We start from the raw sequence: 15,561 nt of genomic DNA on the forward strand, positions 1-15,561 counted from the left end.
CAAGTCTTCGGCGCTGCTGTTGGAGGCCCTGGTGTTCGAAAGTATCCGGAAGTGGCCGGGCCGTAGGCCTTTGATGCGGGTCGGGAAAAATGGCGGTGGTCGCTGTGTTCCCGGCTCTTGCGCGGGTGAGGAGAATGGGGGGTTCTAGAGTCCTGGGCAGGCCAGAGTGGGAACTGCCTCGTCTTCCTCTGAAGTTGTGGAGACCGAGAGAAGCATCTACCTGTCTTATACAGCCCAGGCAAGGACAGACCCAAGGAGAGGTTGATCTTGCAACGTAGGAGATTCAGGTTACATCCACCCTGGCCTGAGCCCGCTGTGTGCTTGTCTCGTAATATCGAGACTCAATTCAGATTTCACCTATTTGCAGGTGGAACTGGCCGGACACCTTCTGGGCGCCTTTTGTCTCTGTTTTTAAGCCTCTCTGCTCTTTTTAAGTCTTCTCTAGTGTCTGTCTTGATTTCACATGGTTTCATAAGACCTTTTTTCGTTTTGAATATAGGCTGTTAACACTGTAAAATTTTCTCTTAATACTGCTCTTTGCCAGTTTCATGATTTTGTGATGTGTTTTTGTCTCCAGATATTTTATGATTCCCTTTTTATTTCTCCTTTGACCCAGTTCAAGAGTGAGGGTGTTGTTCAGTTTTCTCTTATTTGTGAATTTTCCAGTTTTCCGTCTCTTGATTTCTAGTTTTATTCTGTTGTGGTCAGAAAAGATGCCTTGTATGATTTCGATCTTTTTTGTTAAAACTCGTAACCTAACATGCTCTCTGTCCTGGAGAATGTTCTTAGAGTGCTTGAAAATAATGTGTATTCTGCCGCTGTTGGGTGGCATGTTCTGTGTGTGTATTTTTGGCCCATTTGGCTTACATTGTTGTTCCTGTCCTCTACTTCCTTATTGATCTTCTGTCTAGGTGTTCTATCCATATTGAAAGCGGCTTTTGAAATCCGCAACTATCGTGTTGCAGTTTCTCCGTTCAGATCTGTCAATATTTGCTTCATATATTTTGGTGTTCAGCTGTTGGTTGTATGTATAATTGTTGTACCCTTTTGAGGGTTGACTCTTTCATCATTATTTCACAGCCTTTTAAAATCTCTTTTGATACTTTTGACTTCAAGTTTGTTTTGTCTAATGAAAGTAGGGCCATCTGTGCTCTCTTTTGGTTTCTATTTGCAGTGGAATGTGTTTCACACTTTCACTTTCAGCCTACATCTAAAATGAGTTTCTTGTAAGGCATATAGTTGGATTTTGTGGGTTTTTAAAAATCCCTTCAGTATCTGTGTGTCTTTTGATCGGGGAGTTTAATCTGTTTACATTTAAAATATTACTGATAGAGAGGACTTTGAGTTGCCATTCAGTTCATTGTTTTCTGTTTTGTAGCTTTGTGTCCTTTTCCTCTCGCTGTCATCTTTTGTGTTTTATTGATATTTTTCTATAGACATGCTTTGATTCCTTCCTCATTTTCTATTGTGTGTAAATGTTTCCTTTGTGGTTACCATAGGGCTTGCATTAAGCATTTTATAATGTATTTTAAGCTGATAATAGCTCAGTCTCATCCAAAAACTTCTCTTTTACACCTCCCACCTTATGTTACTGATATTAAAATGACATTTTATTTTGTATCCACTAGTATATTTTATCAGAGAAGGCAATGGCACTCCACTCCAGTACTCTCGCCTGGAAAATACCGTGGACAGAGGAGCCTGGTAGGCTGCAGTCCATGGGGTCTCGAAGAGTCAGACATGACTGAGCAACTTCACTTTCACTTTTCAATTCTATGCATTGGAGAAGGGAATGGCAACCCACTCCAGTGTTCTTGCCTGGAGAATCCCAGGGACTAGGGAGCCTGGTGGGCTGCCATCTATGGGGTCGCACAGAGTCGGACACGACTGAAGTGACTTAGCAGCAGCAGTATATTTTATAGCTTTTTAAAATGTCTTTGTCTTTTAACTTTTAAGTCAGAATTAAACGTGATTTATCTACCATCATTGCAGTGTTATAGTAGCCTGTGTTTGTCATAATTTACTTTTACCAGTGAAGCTTTATGCTTTCATATACTTTTGTGTTATTATCTACTGTCCTTTGGCTCCTTTTTGTTCGTTCAGTCACTCAGTGTCCATCGCTTTGCAACCACCTGGACTGCAGCAAGCCAGGCTTCCCTGTCCATCACCAGCTCCTGGAGCTTGCTCAAACTCATGTCCATTGACTGGGTGATGCCATCCAACCATCTTATTCTCTGTTGCCCTTTCTGCTGCTGCCTTCAAACTTTCCCAGCATCAGGGTCTTTTCTAATAAGTCAGTTCTTCACATCAGGTGAGCTTCAGCTTCAGCATCAGTCCTTCCATGAATATTCAGGATTGATTTCCTTTAGGATTGACTGATTGGATCTCTTTGCTGTCCAAGGGACTCTCAAGAGTTTTCTCCAATACCACAGTTCAAAAGCATCAATTCTCTGGCACTCAGCTTTCTTTATGGTCCAACTCTCACGTCCATACATGACTACTGGAAAAACCATAGCTTTGATTATACAGACCTTTGTTGGCAAAGTAATGTCTCTGCTTTTTAATATGCTGTCTAGGTTTGTCATAGCTTTTCTTCCAAAGAGCAAGCGTCTTAATTTCATCGCTGCACTCACCATCTGCGGTGATTGTGGATCCCAGAAGGAAGTCTGTCACTGTTTCCATTGTTTCCCCATCTGTTTGCCATGAAGTGATGGGACTGGATGCCATGATCTTAGTTTTTTGAATGTTGAACTTTAAACCAGCTTTTTCACGCTCATTTTTCACTTTCATCAAGAGGCTCTTTAGTTCCTCTTCACTTTCTGCTATAAGGATAGTGTCATCTGCTGCTTCAATTTGGATGTCCATTTCTTTCCCCCAGTTTGGGAAGTTTTGAGCCATTTTTCCTTCAGGTAATCTTCCTGCCCCTCTTTCTTTTCTCCTTCTGGGACTCCCATAGTATTTATATTGATCAGTTGGTGATGTCTCCCAAGTTTATCTCACTCATTTGTTTTCATTTTCTTCCTGTGAATGAGTAGTCTCAAGTAAACTGAGTTCACTGATTTTTTTTTTTTCTGGTTGATCAAGTATGCTGTTTAACTTTTGTGGTGAATTTTTCAAAATTGTTATTCTTCAGTTCCAATTTAAAAACTTTTTTTTCCTGTCAGTATTCTTATTTTGGTTATGCGTTGTTTTCCTCAGCTCACTGAACATCTTGGTGACAACTTTTTTTGAGTTATTTGTCAGGTAATTCATATACGTCTGTTTCCAGGATTGGTTGCTGGAAGTTTATTTTGTGTCTTTGGGTAGGCCTTGTTTTGCTGTTTCTCATGCACCTTGGAACTTTGTGCTTAGATCCATGCATTTGAAAAAAAAAACCACCTCCCGGTCTTTTCTTTGTACAAGAAGAGATCTTTTCCATCAGTCCTGTCAGAGAATCTGGGGGCCTCTCAAACTTTTTGTATGGAAATGTCTTCTCTAGACTTGTGCATGTAAATTCCCCACCAGCAGGATTTGCTGGCTTCTTTTTTCAAGTGCTCATAATCTCTGGCTCCCTCTTGTGTCTGTTTATGGTACTGCAGGTTCTCTGTAGCTGCTGCAACTTCCCCAGCTCTTCTCAGCCCATTCCAGATTTCTAGAGTATCCCAGGTCCCATGAGTGCTGCAGGTTGGCCAAGACAGAAATTAGTCTCTTGTACATCTCCTTGGAAAGCAGGAGTTTGGGATGCATGCTCCTTTTTCTTTCTGTTGGCCTCTGTCTGCTGTACCATGGGTCCTCAGAGCAGCAGCAAGCCACCCAGCTTTTTTGTGTGTTCAGAGACCCCCCAGATACTTAGAGTATACCGGATCCTGTTAGTGCTCTGAGACAGGCAAAAAAGAAAACTTTTTCAGGCAGCTACCCAGAAAGCTGGAACATTGGACACACATGCCAACTCTTCCTCCCCAGGGAAAAGCCAAAAATTGGGGGTTTTCTTCTGCTAGTTTTGTGCTGAGCCACTGGTAGGGACGATGGCAAGTAAGCGTGTGCTAGTCCAAACCTTCACCTAGTTCTCAGCAGCCCCCAGCCTGGCACCTTTTCTGTCACACTTCGATTCAGACAAGACGGAAGCCAGTCACCCAGGCCTCCCCGTGAAGGGCCACGTGTTAGACGTCTGTTTCAGTCTTTTCTTTCCCTCCCCAGGGAGAAGCCAGTGGCTGAGAATTTTCTCCAGTTGCACTGGGCTGAGCCAGGGGCAGGGACTATGGTGAATGAGGCCTGAGAATTTTTTAGCTGTGATGCAGCTGTTTTTGTGCTCACCTAGGGTTCAGGAGCCTCTTAGCTGGTTTCTGGATTTACCATGAAGGAAACTGGTCCATGTGTTGGGAGTTGCTGTCTCCGCAGGAGAAGGAAAGTGTGGGGCTTCCTATTAACACCATCTTGCTGACGTCACCACCGTCTCATTGAATCTTGATAGTTTTGGCCCTTCTCTATATTGGGAAACTTTGAGGAGTTAGGGGCCTTGCCATCACTGTATGCTCAGATTTTAACACAGGCAGGTGACTAGAATGCAAACCATATTGTGAGAATTTTAAGGGAAGAAGAAAATATTTCCATTGGAGACTTTCAGGAAAGGCACTGGTTAAGAACATGTTTGCAGTCAGAGTTGGGTTCCAAACCTCAGGAGTTATTCTTAATATTTGGGTGATCTTGGTGAGTCATTTAACCTCTCTGAGTCTCAGCTTCCTAAGCTGTAAAGTGGGGACAGTATCAGCATAACTTTTTTTTTTAATTGAGGTGTAGTTGATTTACAATATTATAAGTTTCAGATGTGTAACATAGTAGTTCACAATTTTTAAAGATTAAACTCCACCTATGCTTATTATAAAGTCAACGTAACTTCTTAAGGTCTAAAGGAGATGAGATGCATTTTGCACCTGGTTTATATGTTGAGTGAATGACAAGGATGGTCCTCCTTGTTAAAAAGGTGCTTATGGGAGGCAGTTCCTTGGTAGTTCAGTGGTTAAGACTTGGGCTTTCACTGCGACGGACCTGGGTTCAATCTGTGGTTGGGTAGCTTAAGATCCTGCCCACCTTGGCCAAAAAGAGAAAAAAAAAAAAAGATGTGGCTTTTTTGTTTCAGATGCTTGCTCTGTCAAGGCACCACCTGGTGTCTCCTTCACTCAGCATGACGTCATGCAGACGCTGCTACAGAGGTGACAGCCCGAACGATTCCCAGAAGGATATGATTGAAATCCCTTTGCCTCCGTGGCAGGAGCGAACTGATGAATCCATAGAAACCAAACGAGCCCGGCTGCTCTATGAGAGCAGAAAGAGGGGAATGCTGGAAAACTGCATCCTGCTTAGGTAGGGGAAGAGGAGAATGGGGGTTGCTTCTCTCTGGCTAGAGACAGCCTTTTCAACTTCTTTCTCTTTCTTGACTAGCCTCTTCGCTAAGGAACATCTGCAGCACATGACAGAGAAACAGCTGAACCTCTACGATCGCCTGATTAATGAACCCAGTAACGACTGGGATATTTACTACTGGGCTACAGGTACTAGGCATGATAAGCAGCATAAGGTGAAAAGCAGGATGATGTGGGCTGATTTGAGTCTGGAAAGGTATCATGGGCAATTTGTTTTTCTTTTGTAGACCCTCAACCCAACCTCTCTCGAGATTTTTCCAAAATGTGCAAAATTTGTCTTAAGGTCCTTTGTTTGCAAACAGTAGAAACTGATTCCATCTAACTTAAGCAAAAAGAGAACTTAGTGAAATTGTGTGGGAAACTCCTAGCATCAAAGGGAAAGTTGAAGAAAAACCAGGGCAGGAATGAAGTGGAACGAGAGAGTTCTGGCTGCCTAGCATAAAGTCCTTGGGAGTCTCTCTCTTGACGCCAGCTTTGTGAGGAATGAATTCTCACTGTGTATAGTTAGGGTTAGCTTTGGCTGTGAGTAATAGAACCCCAAAACAACAATGGCTTAAGGAAGACAGAACTGTGTTTTTCTTTCTCATAACAGAAGTTCAGAGTTAGGCCCTCCAGAACGCACAGAGGGGTTTCAGAGTCATTAAGGCCAGATTCCTCTTGACTTGTTCCTTTACCCTCCCCCGTGTTGGCTACCTCATGACCTCAAGATGGCTGCCGAGGCTCTATCTGTCGTGTCTATATTTCAGCCAGGGGAAAAGAGTAAGAGAACATGCTCCATTTTTTAATGGACCCTTCTCAAGAAATTATACACCATAATTCCACTTAGTTTCCACAGGGCTTGTACACAGGGGAGTGGGAAATATTCAGGGCCAACCTGGAAGTCTTTTAATGTATCTTTGGCTTTGTATTGAAGTTGAGCTTTTTATAGATAGCTTATATTGTCATTCTTTTTAATCTGATCTTACAATGCGTTTTTTCATTGGTGTGTTTTGGCCATTTGCATGTAACTACCAATGTGATTGAATTAAAACTTACCATCTTTTTTTTGTTGTTGCTTTATATTTCTACCGTCTGTTTTTTGTTCTCTTCCCCTCTACTTCTATGGGTTTTGAGTTTTTAAAATTTCGTTTTATCTCCACCATTGGTTTCTTACATCTCTTTATAATTTTTTTAGTGATTGCCCTAGGGTTTACAGTATATATGCATACGTGTGTGCTCAGTCGTGTCTGACTCTTTAGACCCAGTGGACTGTAACCCACCAGATTCCTCTGTCCGTGAGATTTCCCAGGCAAGAATACTGGAGTGGGTTGCCACTTCCTTCTCCAGGCATCTTTCCGACCCGGGTATTGAGCCCACGTCTTCTGCACTGGCAGGTGGCTTCTTTACCACTGAGCACCAGGGAAGCACGTCTTACCATGTGCACTTTCCTGTATTTCTGTGCCTCAAAAGGGCTGTCCGTGGTGTCGCCCTCCCCCAGATGGTGCGTGTTAATTTGGGGACAGGAGATCGGGAGGGTGTTCTCTGTTGTCCTGGTCCAATTTCCGGCCCTGTGACCATGAGTCATGGTGGAGGGTCTTTTTTCAGTGATCCTGCTGGTCCCACAGGGGTAGAGGATTTTTTTCTTTTATTCTTCCACTAGCCCAAGCGGGTCCTCACATGGGCCCTATAGGAGACAGGACTCACTGACCTATTCCCAGACCCTTGAAGCTTTTGTTCTGTAGAGAACAAGGACTAGGCTGGGGTTTATGCTTTTGGTGGGGGGGCGGTGGGGGCAGTGTTTTTCTGCTCCCCTACTCCTGGCCTCCATTGCTGAGGGAGGCTTTCTGCAGCCTCCTGCTCTGGACCCTGTCTTCATCGTGAGCATACTCAGTGAGGGGTTGTTGAGAAGAACCTGCCCATTGGGGCAGATTCCCCTTGTGTCTGTGGCTTCCAGAGATTTTACACTCATGCTCACCTATACTTGGCTTCCAGTAGTTGATGAACAATTTCAGCTAAATTCTTGCCTGTTTGTATGGTGCCCAGTGCCCCTTCCTCCTGTGCCCTGTCTCAAGTGAGCATGTGTGTTCATGTCCATTTTCTCCTTTGAGGGGCCTTTCTTTCCTTGTTTTATTTTCTTTGGGTGCCTGTGACCTCAGCTTTCTGATGACTTCAAAAAAGTTATGATGTTTCTAGTTTATCTGACTTTTTCTTGTTGGGATGAATGGGGTGTTCTGTCCAGTTTTCAGCATTCTAGGGGGAAACTGAAATCGCCTCGATCTTACTGATTGTCACACAAAACAACAGACGCCAGGCCCACCAGATGCCTGCTGTGTGCCAAATGAGGGAAAATCAGACTTTGTTTTGAGGAATGCCCTCTCCTGACATTATGTTTAGTGTTACTAGGAGGGTAATTCCAAAGCTTAGTACCCAAGCTTTCCCAGTGGGAGGCTTTGTTTGGGAGGCTTTGCTTAAGTGAGAGACTCGGGGGTGGTAAGAAAGGTCAGAGGTGTGCAGCATCCGCCAGACTCCTGCTGCCCTGAGGCTGGCATCCTCTCCTCTCTGCTCTTGGTGCCTTTGTTGCCTCCATCCAAATCTGGTTCTACAGGTTCCTGTCGGTTTTATGGGCCTCTGTTATAGCCTTCCAGTGAATTCTTTTATGTTTTAAGTTTACTGGAGTTATCAGTTGCTATCACTTAACATCCAAGGACTTTTGCCTCAGGAAATTAACAGACTAGAAGGAAAAACACAGTATTCCAAAAACAACTGAAGTGCTGAATGCAAAGCAAAACGGAACAGCCAAGGCTGGACAGGCCAGGGGTCAGCTGTGCTTGTCCAAATAATAAATGCTGGGCCAGATAATAAATGCTGTCGTCTTGCGGCCATATGGTCTCTGTGGCAACTGCTCAGCCCTGCCATCGTAGCACAAAGGCAGCCACGGACAGTATGTAAACAAGTGAGAGGAGCTGTTCCAGTAACGCTCTTTACAAATACCGGCTGCCGTGGGTTGCCAGCCTGTGGTGCAGGCTGCGTGTATATCCAGAGAAAGAATGCAGCTGCTCTGTGTACCCACTGTGGTTTTAGGCCAAGCCCAAGTTTCAAGTTTTAAAGTCCTTATACTATCGGGATTTTCCTCGTGGTCCAGTGACTAAGTCTCCGTGCTCCCCATGCAGGGGGCATGGATTTGATCTCTGGTCAGGGAACTGGATCCCACCTGCCAAAACAAAGATCGAAGATCCTGTGTGCTGCAACCAAGACCGCGTGTGTTCAAATAAATAAATATTTTTTTAAAAAAAAGATCTTTATACATCTGACAGTTGACTGACCAACGTAATTCTTTTTGCTCATCCTTACAGAAGCAAAACCAGCCCCAGAAATATTTGAAAACGAAGTCATGGTCCTGTTGAGAGACTTTGCTAAGAACAAAAACAAAGAGCAGCGACTGCGGGCCCCGGATCTTGAATACCTCTTTGAAAAGCCCCAGTGAGCTACGTGCCACCATCTGCCTGGCCTCGGGGGCTCTACAGATGCTCATTGCCTGCGATGGGTACTGGCCTTGATGTCCTGCTTCTCCTTAGATGCTCAGCCCACCCAGACCTCTGGTCCTGCCTGCAGTGATGGACCCACCTCTCTCCAAGGACATGTATATGTTCAGTGTGCCTCATGCTAAGACCCTTTGGCTCCCATCTAAGCCTCAGAAGCAGTTTATCCATGTCACTGTCGCTCAGGCCTGACTCTCTCTCTGGTTCCATAGGAGGAAGCATTGTGCCAGCTCACTGCTTCAGCCAGAAGTGTGCTCAGTGTGAAGAGGCAGCCAGCTGCCTGTGCTGTGTGGAAGGCTCCCCGGGTGAGCCAGGGCTTTGTCCCTGTGAAATTCCCCCTCCCAGCCTGGGTTGGTTCTTTCTGCCAGGGGAAGCTGGTCCAAGCCCCCTGAGTGGAACCCTTCAAAGGCCCAGCAGGCAGAATGAGGGCAGTGGGCAGGAACGGTGTGGGCGTGCTGCTTAAGAGTCAGCATCCTCAGCAGATTTTCTCTAGAATGCTCATTTTATAAACTGAACGATAATTGTGTATATTAAAGAATATTTTAAAAAGGAAAATCACAACTCCTCAACCCTCACCCAATTATTTTAATTTTGTGTGTTCTCATGCAGGCATATGTTTAGAGTTTTACAAGGTCACAATCTCCAAGTTTCAATTACAGCAAATGTTTTCTGTATTTCTGCAGTCTCCACAATTGCTTGGAGAAGGTAATGGCACCCCACTCCAGTACTCTTGCCTGGAAAATCCCATGGATGGAGGAGCCTGGTAGGCTGCGGTCCATGGGGTCGCTAATCATCAGACACAACTGAGCAACTTCACTTTCACTTTTCACTCTCATGCATTGGAGAAGGAAATGGCAACCCACTCCAGTGTTCTTGCCTGGAGAATCCCAGGGATGGGGGAGCCTCGTGGGCTGCTGTCTATGGGGTCGCACAGAGTTGGAAATGACTGAAGTGACTTAGCAGCAGCAGCAGCAGCCACAATTGCTTTAGTTGACAAACTGATGATGTGTAAGAAATAACGTTAGGATGAATTAGCAGAATGTGTTTAGCTCCAGAGCCAAAAGACTTCTGGTTGCTAGGAGTGTGGTTTTGTCTCGCTGGAGGAATTTTGCCCTCGGAGCTATCATCCAGACAGAACAGATGTCACCCAGATTGGGCCAGGACACAGGTGTGAATCAGAGGAAACAGGCCAGACTTGCTAGGCAGGCGGTTGGTGAACAACAGAGATACACACAGGCAGGAAGTACCTGTTTGCAGCGTCATGGAGTTGGGGTTCCCACGGAACCTCTATGTGGTCCTGTTTGCCCTTCAGGGTTCTTGGCTGATGAGAGGAGAGAACCAGCCTTTCATTACTTACGATCTCAGCAGAGCTTCCCAGCTCTTTTGTAGACAAGCGCTGTCGTGCCTATTTTGCAGATGAGAAAGTGGGCTCTGAGACAGTGGTCTGTCCCAGATCGAGTTGCTATTTAGCCAGAAAGCCAAAATCTTGCTTAGTTCAGTCTGTCTCCAAAGCTCATGAACTTTTCTGCCAGAACATGCTGCCTTAACTGGTGGAAACTGTAGAAATCTTCACTTTAAAAAGTTATAGTGAAGAGACTTGACAGTTCTAAGCCATGACCTGTGTGTCATGTGGGGGACGGGAAGCTGCCAGGTGCTTCCCAAAATAAGCACTCGGTCATCCAAGGTAGCTCTTGGAAGAAGCAGGGCCGGCAATAGGTACAAGTCAGATCCTGGCTCCGTTGCTTACTTGCTGGGTAAGTGAATGGGGCTGAGCCTCAGTTTTCTTCATCTATAAAACGGGGTTGATGACTTTCCCTGTCTTAACTCTTTCTGAAGATCAGACATGAAGAGAGAAAGCTCGTGTCTCAAGACTTTCATCGTCCTCATCACACAGTACGCTGTTGGTAGATGTTAGATCTCAGCATTTGGTCGTGGCTTCAGTCTGAGAAGTTGTATCTTAACGCAAAAGGCCTGGCATGCCAGCAAGGTCACCAGAGCTTTGTGCAGGGCCAAGTCCTCTGCCGGTAGGAAAGCCAGGCCTGTTAGAGGACCACGGGGTGTCTTAACCAGCCAGCAAAGACTGGAGAGAAAACAGACCCTGGTTTCTTTGAAGGAAAAGAGGCCTTTGAAGGAAAAATCTGTAGCATGATCATCTAAGCAAGGAATGGGAGTGAGAAATGGAGGGCAGAGCCGATTTTGATGGCCCAGGGAGCTTACTGCCGACTCTGGCCAATCTCTCGGGCCTTGTTTGATGTACCGTGAGGAGAATGTTAATGTAGGGACTTGATGGAGAGAGATGTCTGGACTGTGAGAAGTACATATGACAGTTGGGCAGTGACCCATCTGTTCTGGACTCCTAGACAGCAAATCTCAGCAGCCAAGTATGCAATTTGGGCTTTTTCTCCCCCCTGGAGGTTTGATCTCTTCTCGCCTGATTTTTGTCTTATTTAATATAAGGGATTCAGCTGCCACTTTCACCTGGGGATGGCATGCTTCTAAAGAAGTTGTTTTCTTCCCAGGCTGCTGGTCTCTGTCATCTCTGAAAGTGAAGGATCTTAACTAACTTCAGCTGCTCAGTGTCAGACCCAGGGGTGCTATATGAACGGTTTTTCCCTTTATTAGGCATTAAGTGAAACTAGGCCAACCACAGGACATTTTTTAAAAATTAATAAACAGAGCAAGGGCCAGCAGCCCCCCAAGGATCCATGAGGAACCAGAATCTGGACTCATTCCTCTCCGTCTGACACCTCACTGCTCGCTGACCTCATTCAGAGTGTGTGCACACAGGCACCTGGCCCTGCCCCGCCCCTCCTGAAGAGGTCTCGAAAGACCTGCCCCGCCCCTCCTGAAGTGGTCTCGAGAGACCTGTCACACAGGCTCCCACATCAGACGTCAAAGGGAGGCAATAAAAGCTGTCCTCTCCCCAGCGTTTAAGTCTCCAAAGTCCATAAGCCAAATGCCCTTTGCCCAACTCTGGACCTTAGATGGGGCATATCTGTTGGGGTCACTACAAAGCCACCTCTGACCAGCACAGGCTGTCGTCTGGAGGTCACGTGCCCCGTCTTAGCTCCAACCAGGGTGGCAACTGGCACAAACCTCACTCATTTTCAAACAGCCCTAGGCAAAGATTCCACTGTGCAAGTTGAGAGTTTATCTTTCCGTCCATCTGGTAGACAATGAGGGAGGCTCCATGATGGGGAAGCTCACACAGCCGTACACAGCAAGCAGGGCTGGGAGACTTTTCTGGTAGCTTGTTATTAGTACAGCCGGTTGTATCTGAGGGTGGAGGACTTGCCATCCTGCAGCTGTCAAGCCAAGAGTGCTCATGAGGTCCCAGTTAAGCCACCTTGTTTGGTTTCCCAGTGAACCCTCTGGAAGTGAGGACCGGCATTAGGATCTCCTCCCACCCCCATCAGGCAACATAGCATCGGTGGGACAGTGACCTGAGGCAAGGAGTGCTCCTCTGCCTTTAAAAACCAAATATCTGAAAAAAAAAGAACATGTGTCAGGCACCAGACATTTCAGGGTGGATGGTGGAAACGCTGAAGCTATCGAAGATAAATAACATCAGGCATCCAAAGAGGAGATCAGTAAGGAGATCTACCTCCTTGTAGCCTGAGGTAAAGTCTCCGTCTGGGTCCCGGGTCTCGCCCGAATCCAGATATCCCTGCCAAGGATGAGACTACTATCTTTAAAAGGACAACATAAATGCACTTTCCATAACTACACATCACAGCATGTAACATTAAAGAGCAAATTACGACGTTAAGATGAACATAGTTTCCCAGTGGGTTTCAGTTAGTTTCTGTGTTGTGGAACGTCCACATTTGGTGACGCCCTGGGGCACGGGTTGGAGAAATAGAGCAGAGCAGTTTAGGGAGATGGACCTAAGGTAGAATCCTGGCTCTCCCATTGGTCAGCTGGGTGACCTTGGACATGCTGTTTAACCTTTTCCACTCTGTGTCTCATCTGTAAAAGGAAAGGTCAAAGAGCCACCTCATGTGTTGCCGCAAAGACGAAGTCATGCGTGGGAAGTGCTCGGCACGGTGCCTGGCACCCGAGTGACATCATCACAGCCAGTGGTGTTGGCTGATGGTGTGCCCAACACTCCTCAGAGCTTTCCTCGGATGACGTCACTCAGGCCTCACAACAGGGATCTGAGGCGGGCACAGCTCTCATTTCCTTTGTCCAGGTGAGGAAAGTGAGGCCTGGTGAGATTAAGCTGCTTGCCCCAAATCACAGCCCATAAGTGGGGCAGCTGGATTTGGAAGCTGGACAGTGGGCCTCCAGTGCCTGTGCTCCGAAGCCATCCACCACCTGCTTTATAAAGTAAGCAGGGCATTGAGAAGCACTTGCACAACTGGGCTTGCCTGAGCTCCTTGCACCGCTACTGCCGCCACCTGGAAGACTTCCCAGGTGAGCCTTCCAGAGCGTGAGAGACGTGTGTCCAAGTCATACTTGTCCCCTCAACCAAAGTCAGCCGATAGGCAAGTGGCCCCGACCCTAACACAGCCAAGCCCAGTCCAGATTGCAAACCCAGAGACCCTTAAGGTAAATAAATGCTTATTACTTTTAAGCCACCAAGTTTTGGGGTGATTTGTGATACAGCATTATTATAACTGTTGGTAACTGACACAGATGGTAATTGGGCTTCCCATATAGATGTGCTTACAGAGAAGAAAAAATCACTGACTGGCCAGGGTGAGTGAGTATCCTGTCTCCTGGGCAGGCGAGCGTCTCACTTTAGCACTTTTTAAAAGGCGGCTGCTTAGTATATCAGACTCATAAGCATAGTGTCCGTCTCATACTAACACATGTAACTCCTCCACCATCTGAACAGGCAGCACGCCCTGAGTGCTCGCACACTGGGCTGACACAGTGCCTGCATTGCCTCATGCAGTTCCTGTAACAGCCCTGTGAAGCAGGCTGTCCTGTTGGCTCCATTTTGCCAGTGCAGATACAGGCCCAGAGGAATGGAGTTACTCGCCTGTGGTGACATTGGCTCAGCACTTGAGCAGAAGCAACCAAAGAAACTGAGGTAGGACCCTTGAAAAGTAGGAGTTCTATGTTCTGCATTAGCAAAACGTGGGTAAAGCTACTGCCTGCTCTGACTGGGGAGGAAGCCCATGTGTTTACCAGGCTGACAGCCCACAAGGAAGAGGCTGGAAGGCAGAAAACCAGTCACCCCAGTTGGCTACTATTGGCTGCAATTGGTGAGGATTTATAAGGAAGAGATGAGCTCAGCAAAGAATTACCTCGTGTCTGAAATTCACCAGGTATGAAAGGAAATAGAACCCAGAAATCTTGGGCCTTCCGAGGTTAAAAATCTATAAATAGACAAAGATAAGATGTAGGCAAAGCTTTGGGCAACAAAGCCTCAGTAAAACTTTCCCTTGGATGAAGTGTCAGGAAGGATCAGATTAAAGGTGTGCCTCTTATTTGTTTATGTTGCTCACTCAGCCGTGTCCGACTCTTGGAGACCCCAAGGACTGTGGCCCGCCAGGCTCCCTTGTCCATGGGATTCTCCAGGCAAGAATACTGGAGTGGGTTGCCATACCCTTCTCCAGGTGATCTTCCTGACCCAGGGGTCAGAGCCTGGGTCTCCCACAATAGAAGCAGATTTCTTTACCATCTGAACCACCAGGGAAGCCTCCTACTTAATTGTTCCAAATAGCTTCAGTATGTTGAGGAGAAAGAGAGAAGCATGGAGGGGAACCAGCAAAACAAGTTAGGCTCAAGAAGGTCTAGGAAAAGATGGGATGAGTGTGGCTACTGGCACATGAAACCTTCTCCTTTCCTTCTTTTCAGAAGTCAGCTTCTCTCAAGAGATGACTACACTCATCTCCACTTCCTTGTCTCCCATCCTTTCCTAGTCTTCACCTCTCTAGCTTCCCCACCTCATTTCAGAGATGATGAGAGCATCTCTCACCAAGGTCACGAGGACCTCCAAGTTGCTAAATCCAATGATCATTATTCAAAGCTTTACTGTCCCCTCTGACCAATGATAGAAACCTCCCTTGCTTTTATGATTCAACATTTCCTTGAGTTTCCTTCTGCCTTTCGAGTCACACCTCTACCTATTTGGAGACACATCGGCGCCTCCCCCTCTCCTGCAGTCATTAAATGTGAAGTCCCCCCTGATGCTGCCCTAAGAGTCGTCCTTTTTTTTCCTCTTGGTACTCCCTCTTGTGATCTCACCCACACCAGGGTATCCATTACCACCTTGCTGCTGTTACCATTGAGCCACCAGGGAAACTCCCTATTACTGCAGGAACGTGGACAATTCTCAAATCCGTGTTTCAAACCGTACTTTCCTTTGAGCTCCAGCCTGCACATCTAACTGCCAGCTTTGCTCCTCCAGTGTATCTCAAAGGTCCTGCAAACTCGGCATGTCCAAAAGGGAACAAGGCTATTCCCCCTATCTCACCCACCCCCACCCCAAAACCTCCCTAGTCTTCCTCTGTAGTCTCTCAGTGAAGGGCATCAGCCTCTATCCAGTTATTCAAGCTAAGAACTGTGCTGAACTCCTCCTTCTCCATCCATTACATCCCAAGGCTGGTGGACTTACCTCCAAAAGAGCTCTTGCAACCATCCACTTTCTTTCTGTCTCCAGCATCATCCCCATGGTCAAAGCCATTTGCATC

The 15,561-nt window shown here is 46.3% G+C and overlaps 1 protein-coding gene across 2 annotated transcripts; it reads left to right on the forward strand.

Annotated features, from left to right (window-relative positions):
• The first annotated feature begins 1 nt into the window (after position 1).
• On the forward strand, positions 2 to 13,664 carry SDHAF2 (succinate dehydrogenase complex assembly factor 2). Of its 2 annotated transcripts, XR_008201525.1 has the most exons (5): positions 2 to 125; positions 5,117 to 5,340; positions 5,419 to 5,528; positions 8,732 to 9,018; positions 9,130 to 13,664. XR_008201525.1 is itself a non-coding variant. In XM_052662043.1 (4 exons), exons 1-4 carry the CDS (start codon positions 90 to 92, stop codon positions 8,860 to 8,862), a joined length of 501 nt encoding a protein of 166 aa, XP_052518003.1. In that variant the 5' UTR covers positions 2 to 89; the 3' UTR covers positions 8,863 to 13,583. The 2 variants fall into 2 exon arrangements, 1 of the variants encoding a protein (XP_052518003.1); XM_052662043.1 differs by having other exon boundaries at positions 8,732 to 13,583.
• The last annotated feature ends 1,897 nt before the right edge of the window (positions 13,665 to 15,561 follow it).

This window comes from Budorcas taxicolor, chromosome 25, assembly GCF_023091745.1.
Source record: "Budorcas taxicolor isolate Tak-1 chromosome 25, Takin1.1, whole genome shotgun sequence".
NCBI classification, from domain to species: domain Eukaryota; kingdom Metazoa; phylum Chordata; class Mammalia; order Artiodactyla; family Bovidae; genus Budorcas; species Budorcas taxicolor.

What these genes read in the sequence shown, in the direction of transcription:
- SDHAF2 (XM_052662043.1), top strand. Translation starts at nt 90, where the DNA reads ATGGCGGTGGTCGCTGTGTTCCCGGCTCTTGCGCGG. An exon ending in TGTTCCCGGCTCTTGCGCGG is followed by an intron (nt 126 to 5,116) that starts GTGAGGAGAATG and finishes TTTTTGTTTCAG; the next exon opens with ATGCTTGCTCTGTCAAGGCA. An exon ending in TATTTACTACTGGGCTACAG is followed by an intron (nt 5,529 to 8,731) that starts GTACTAGGCATG and finishes TCATCCTTACAG; the next exon opens with AAGCAAAACCAGCCCCAGAA.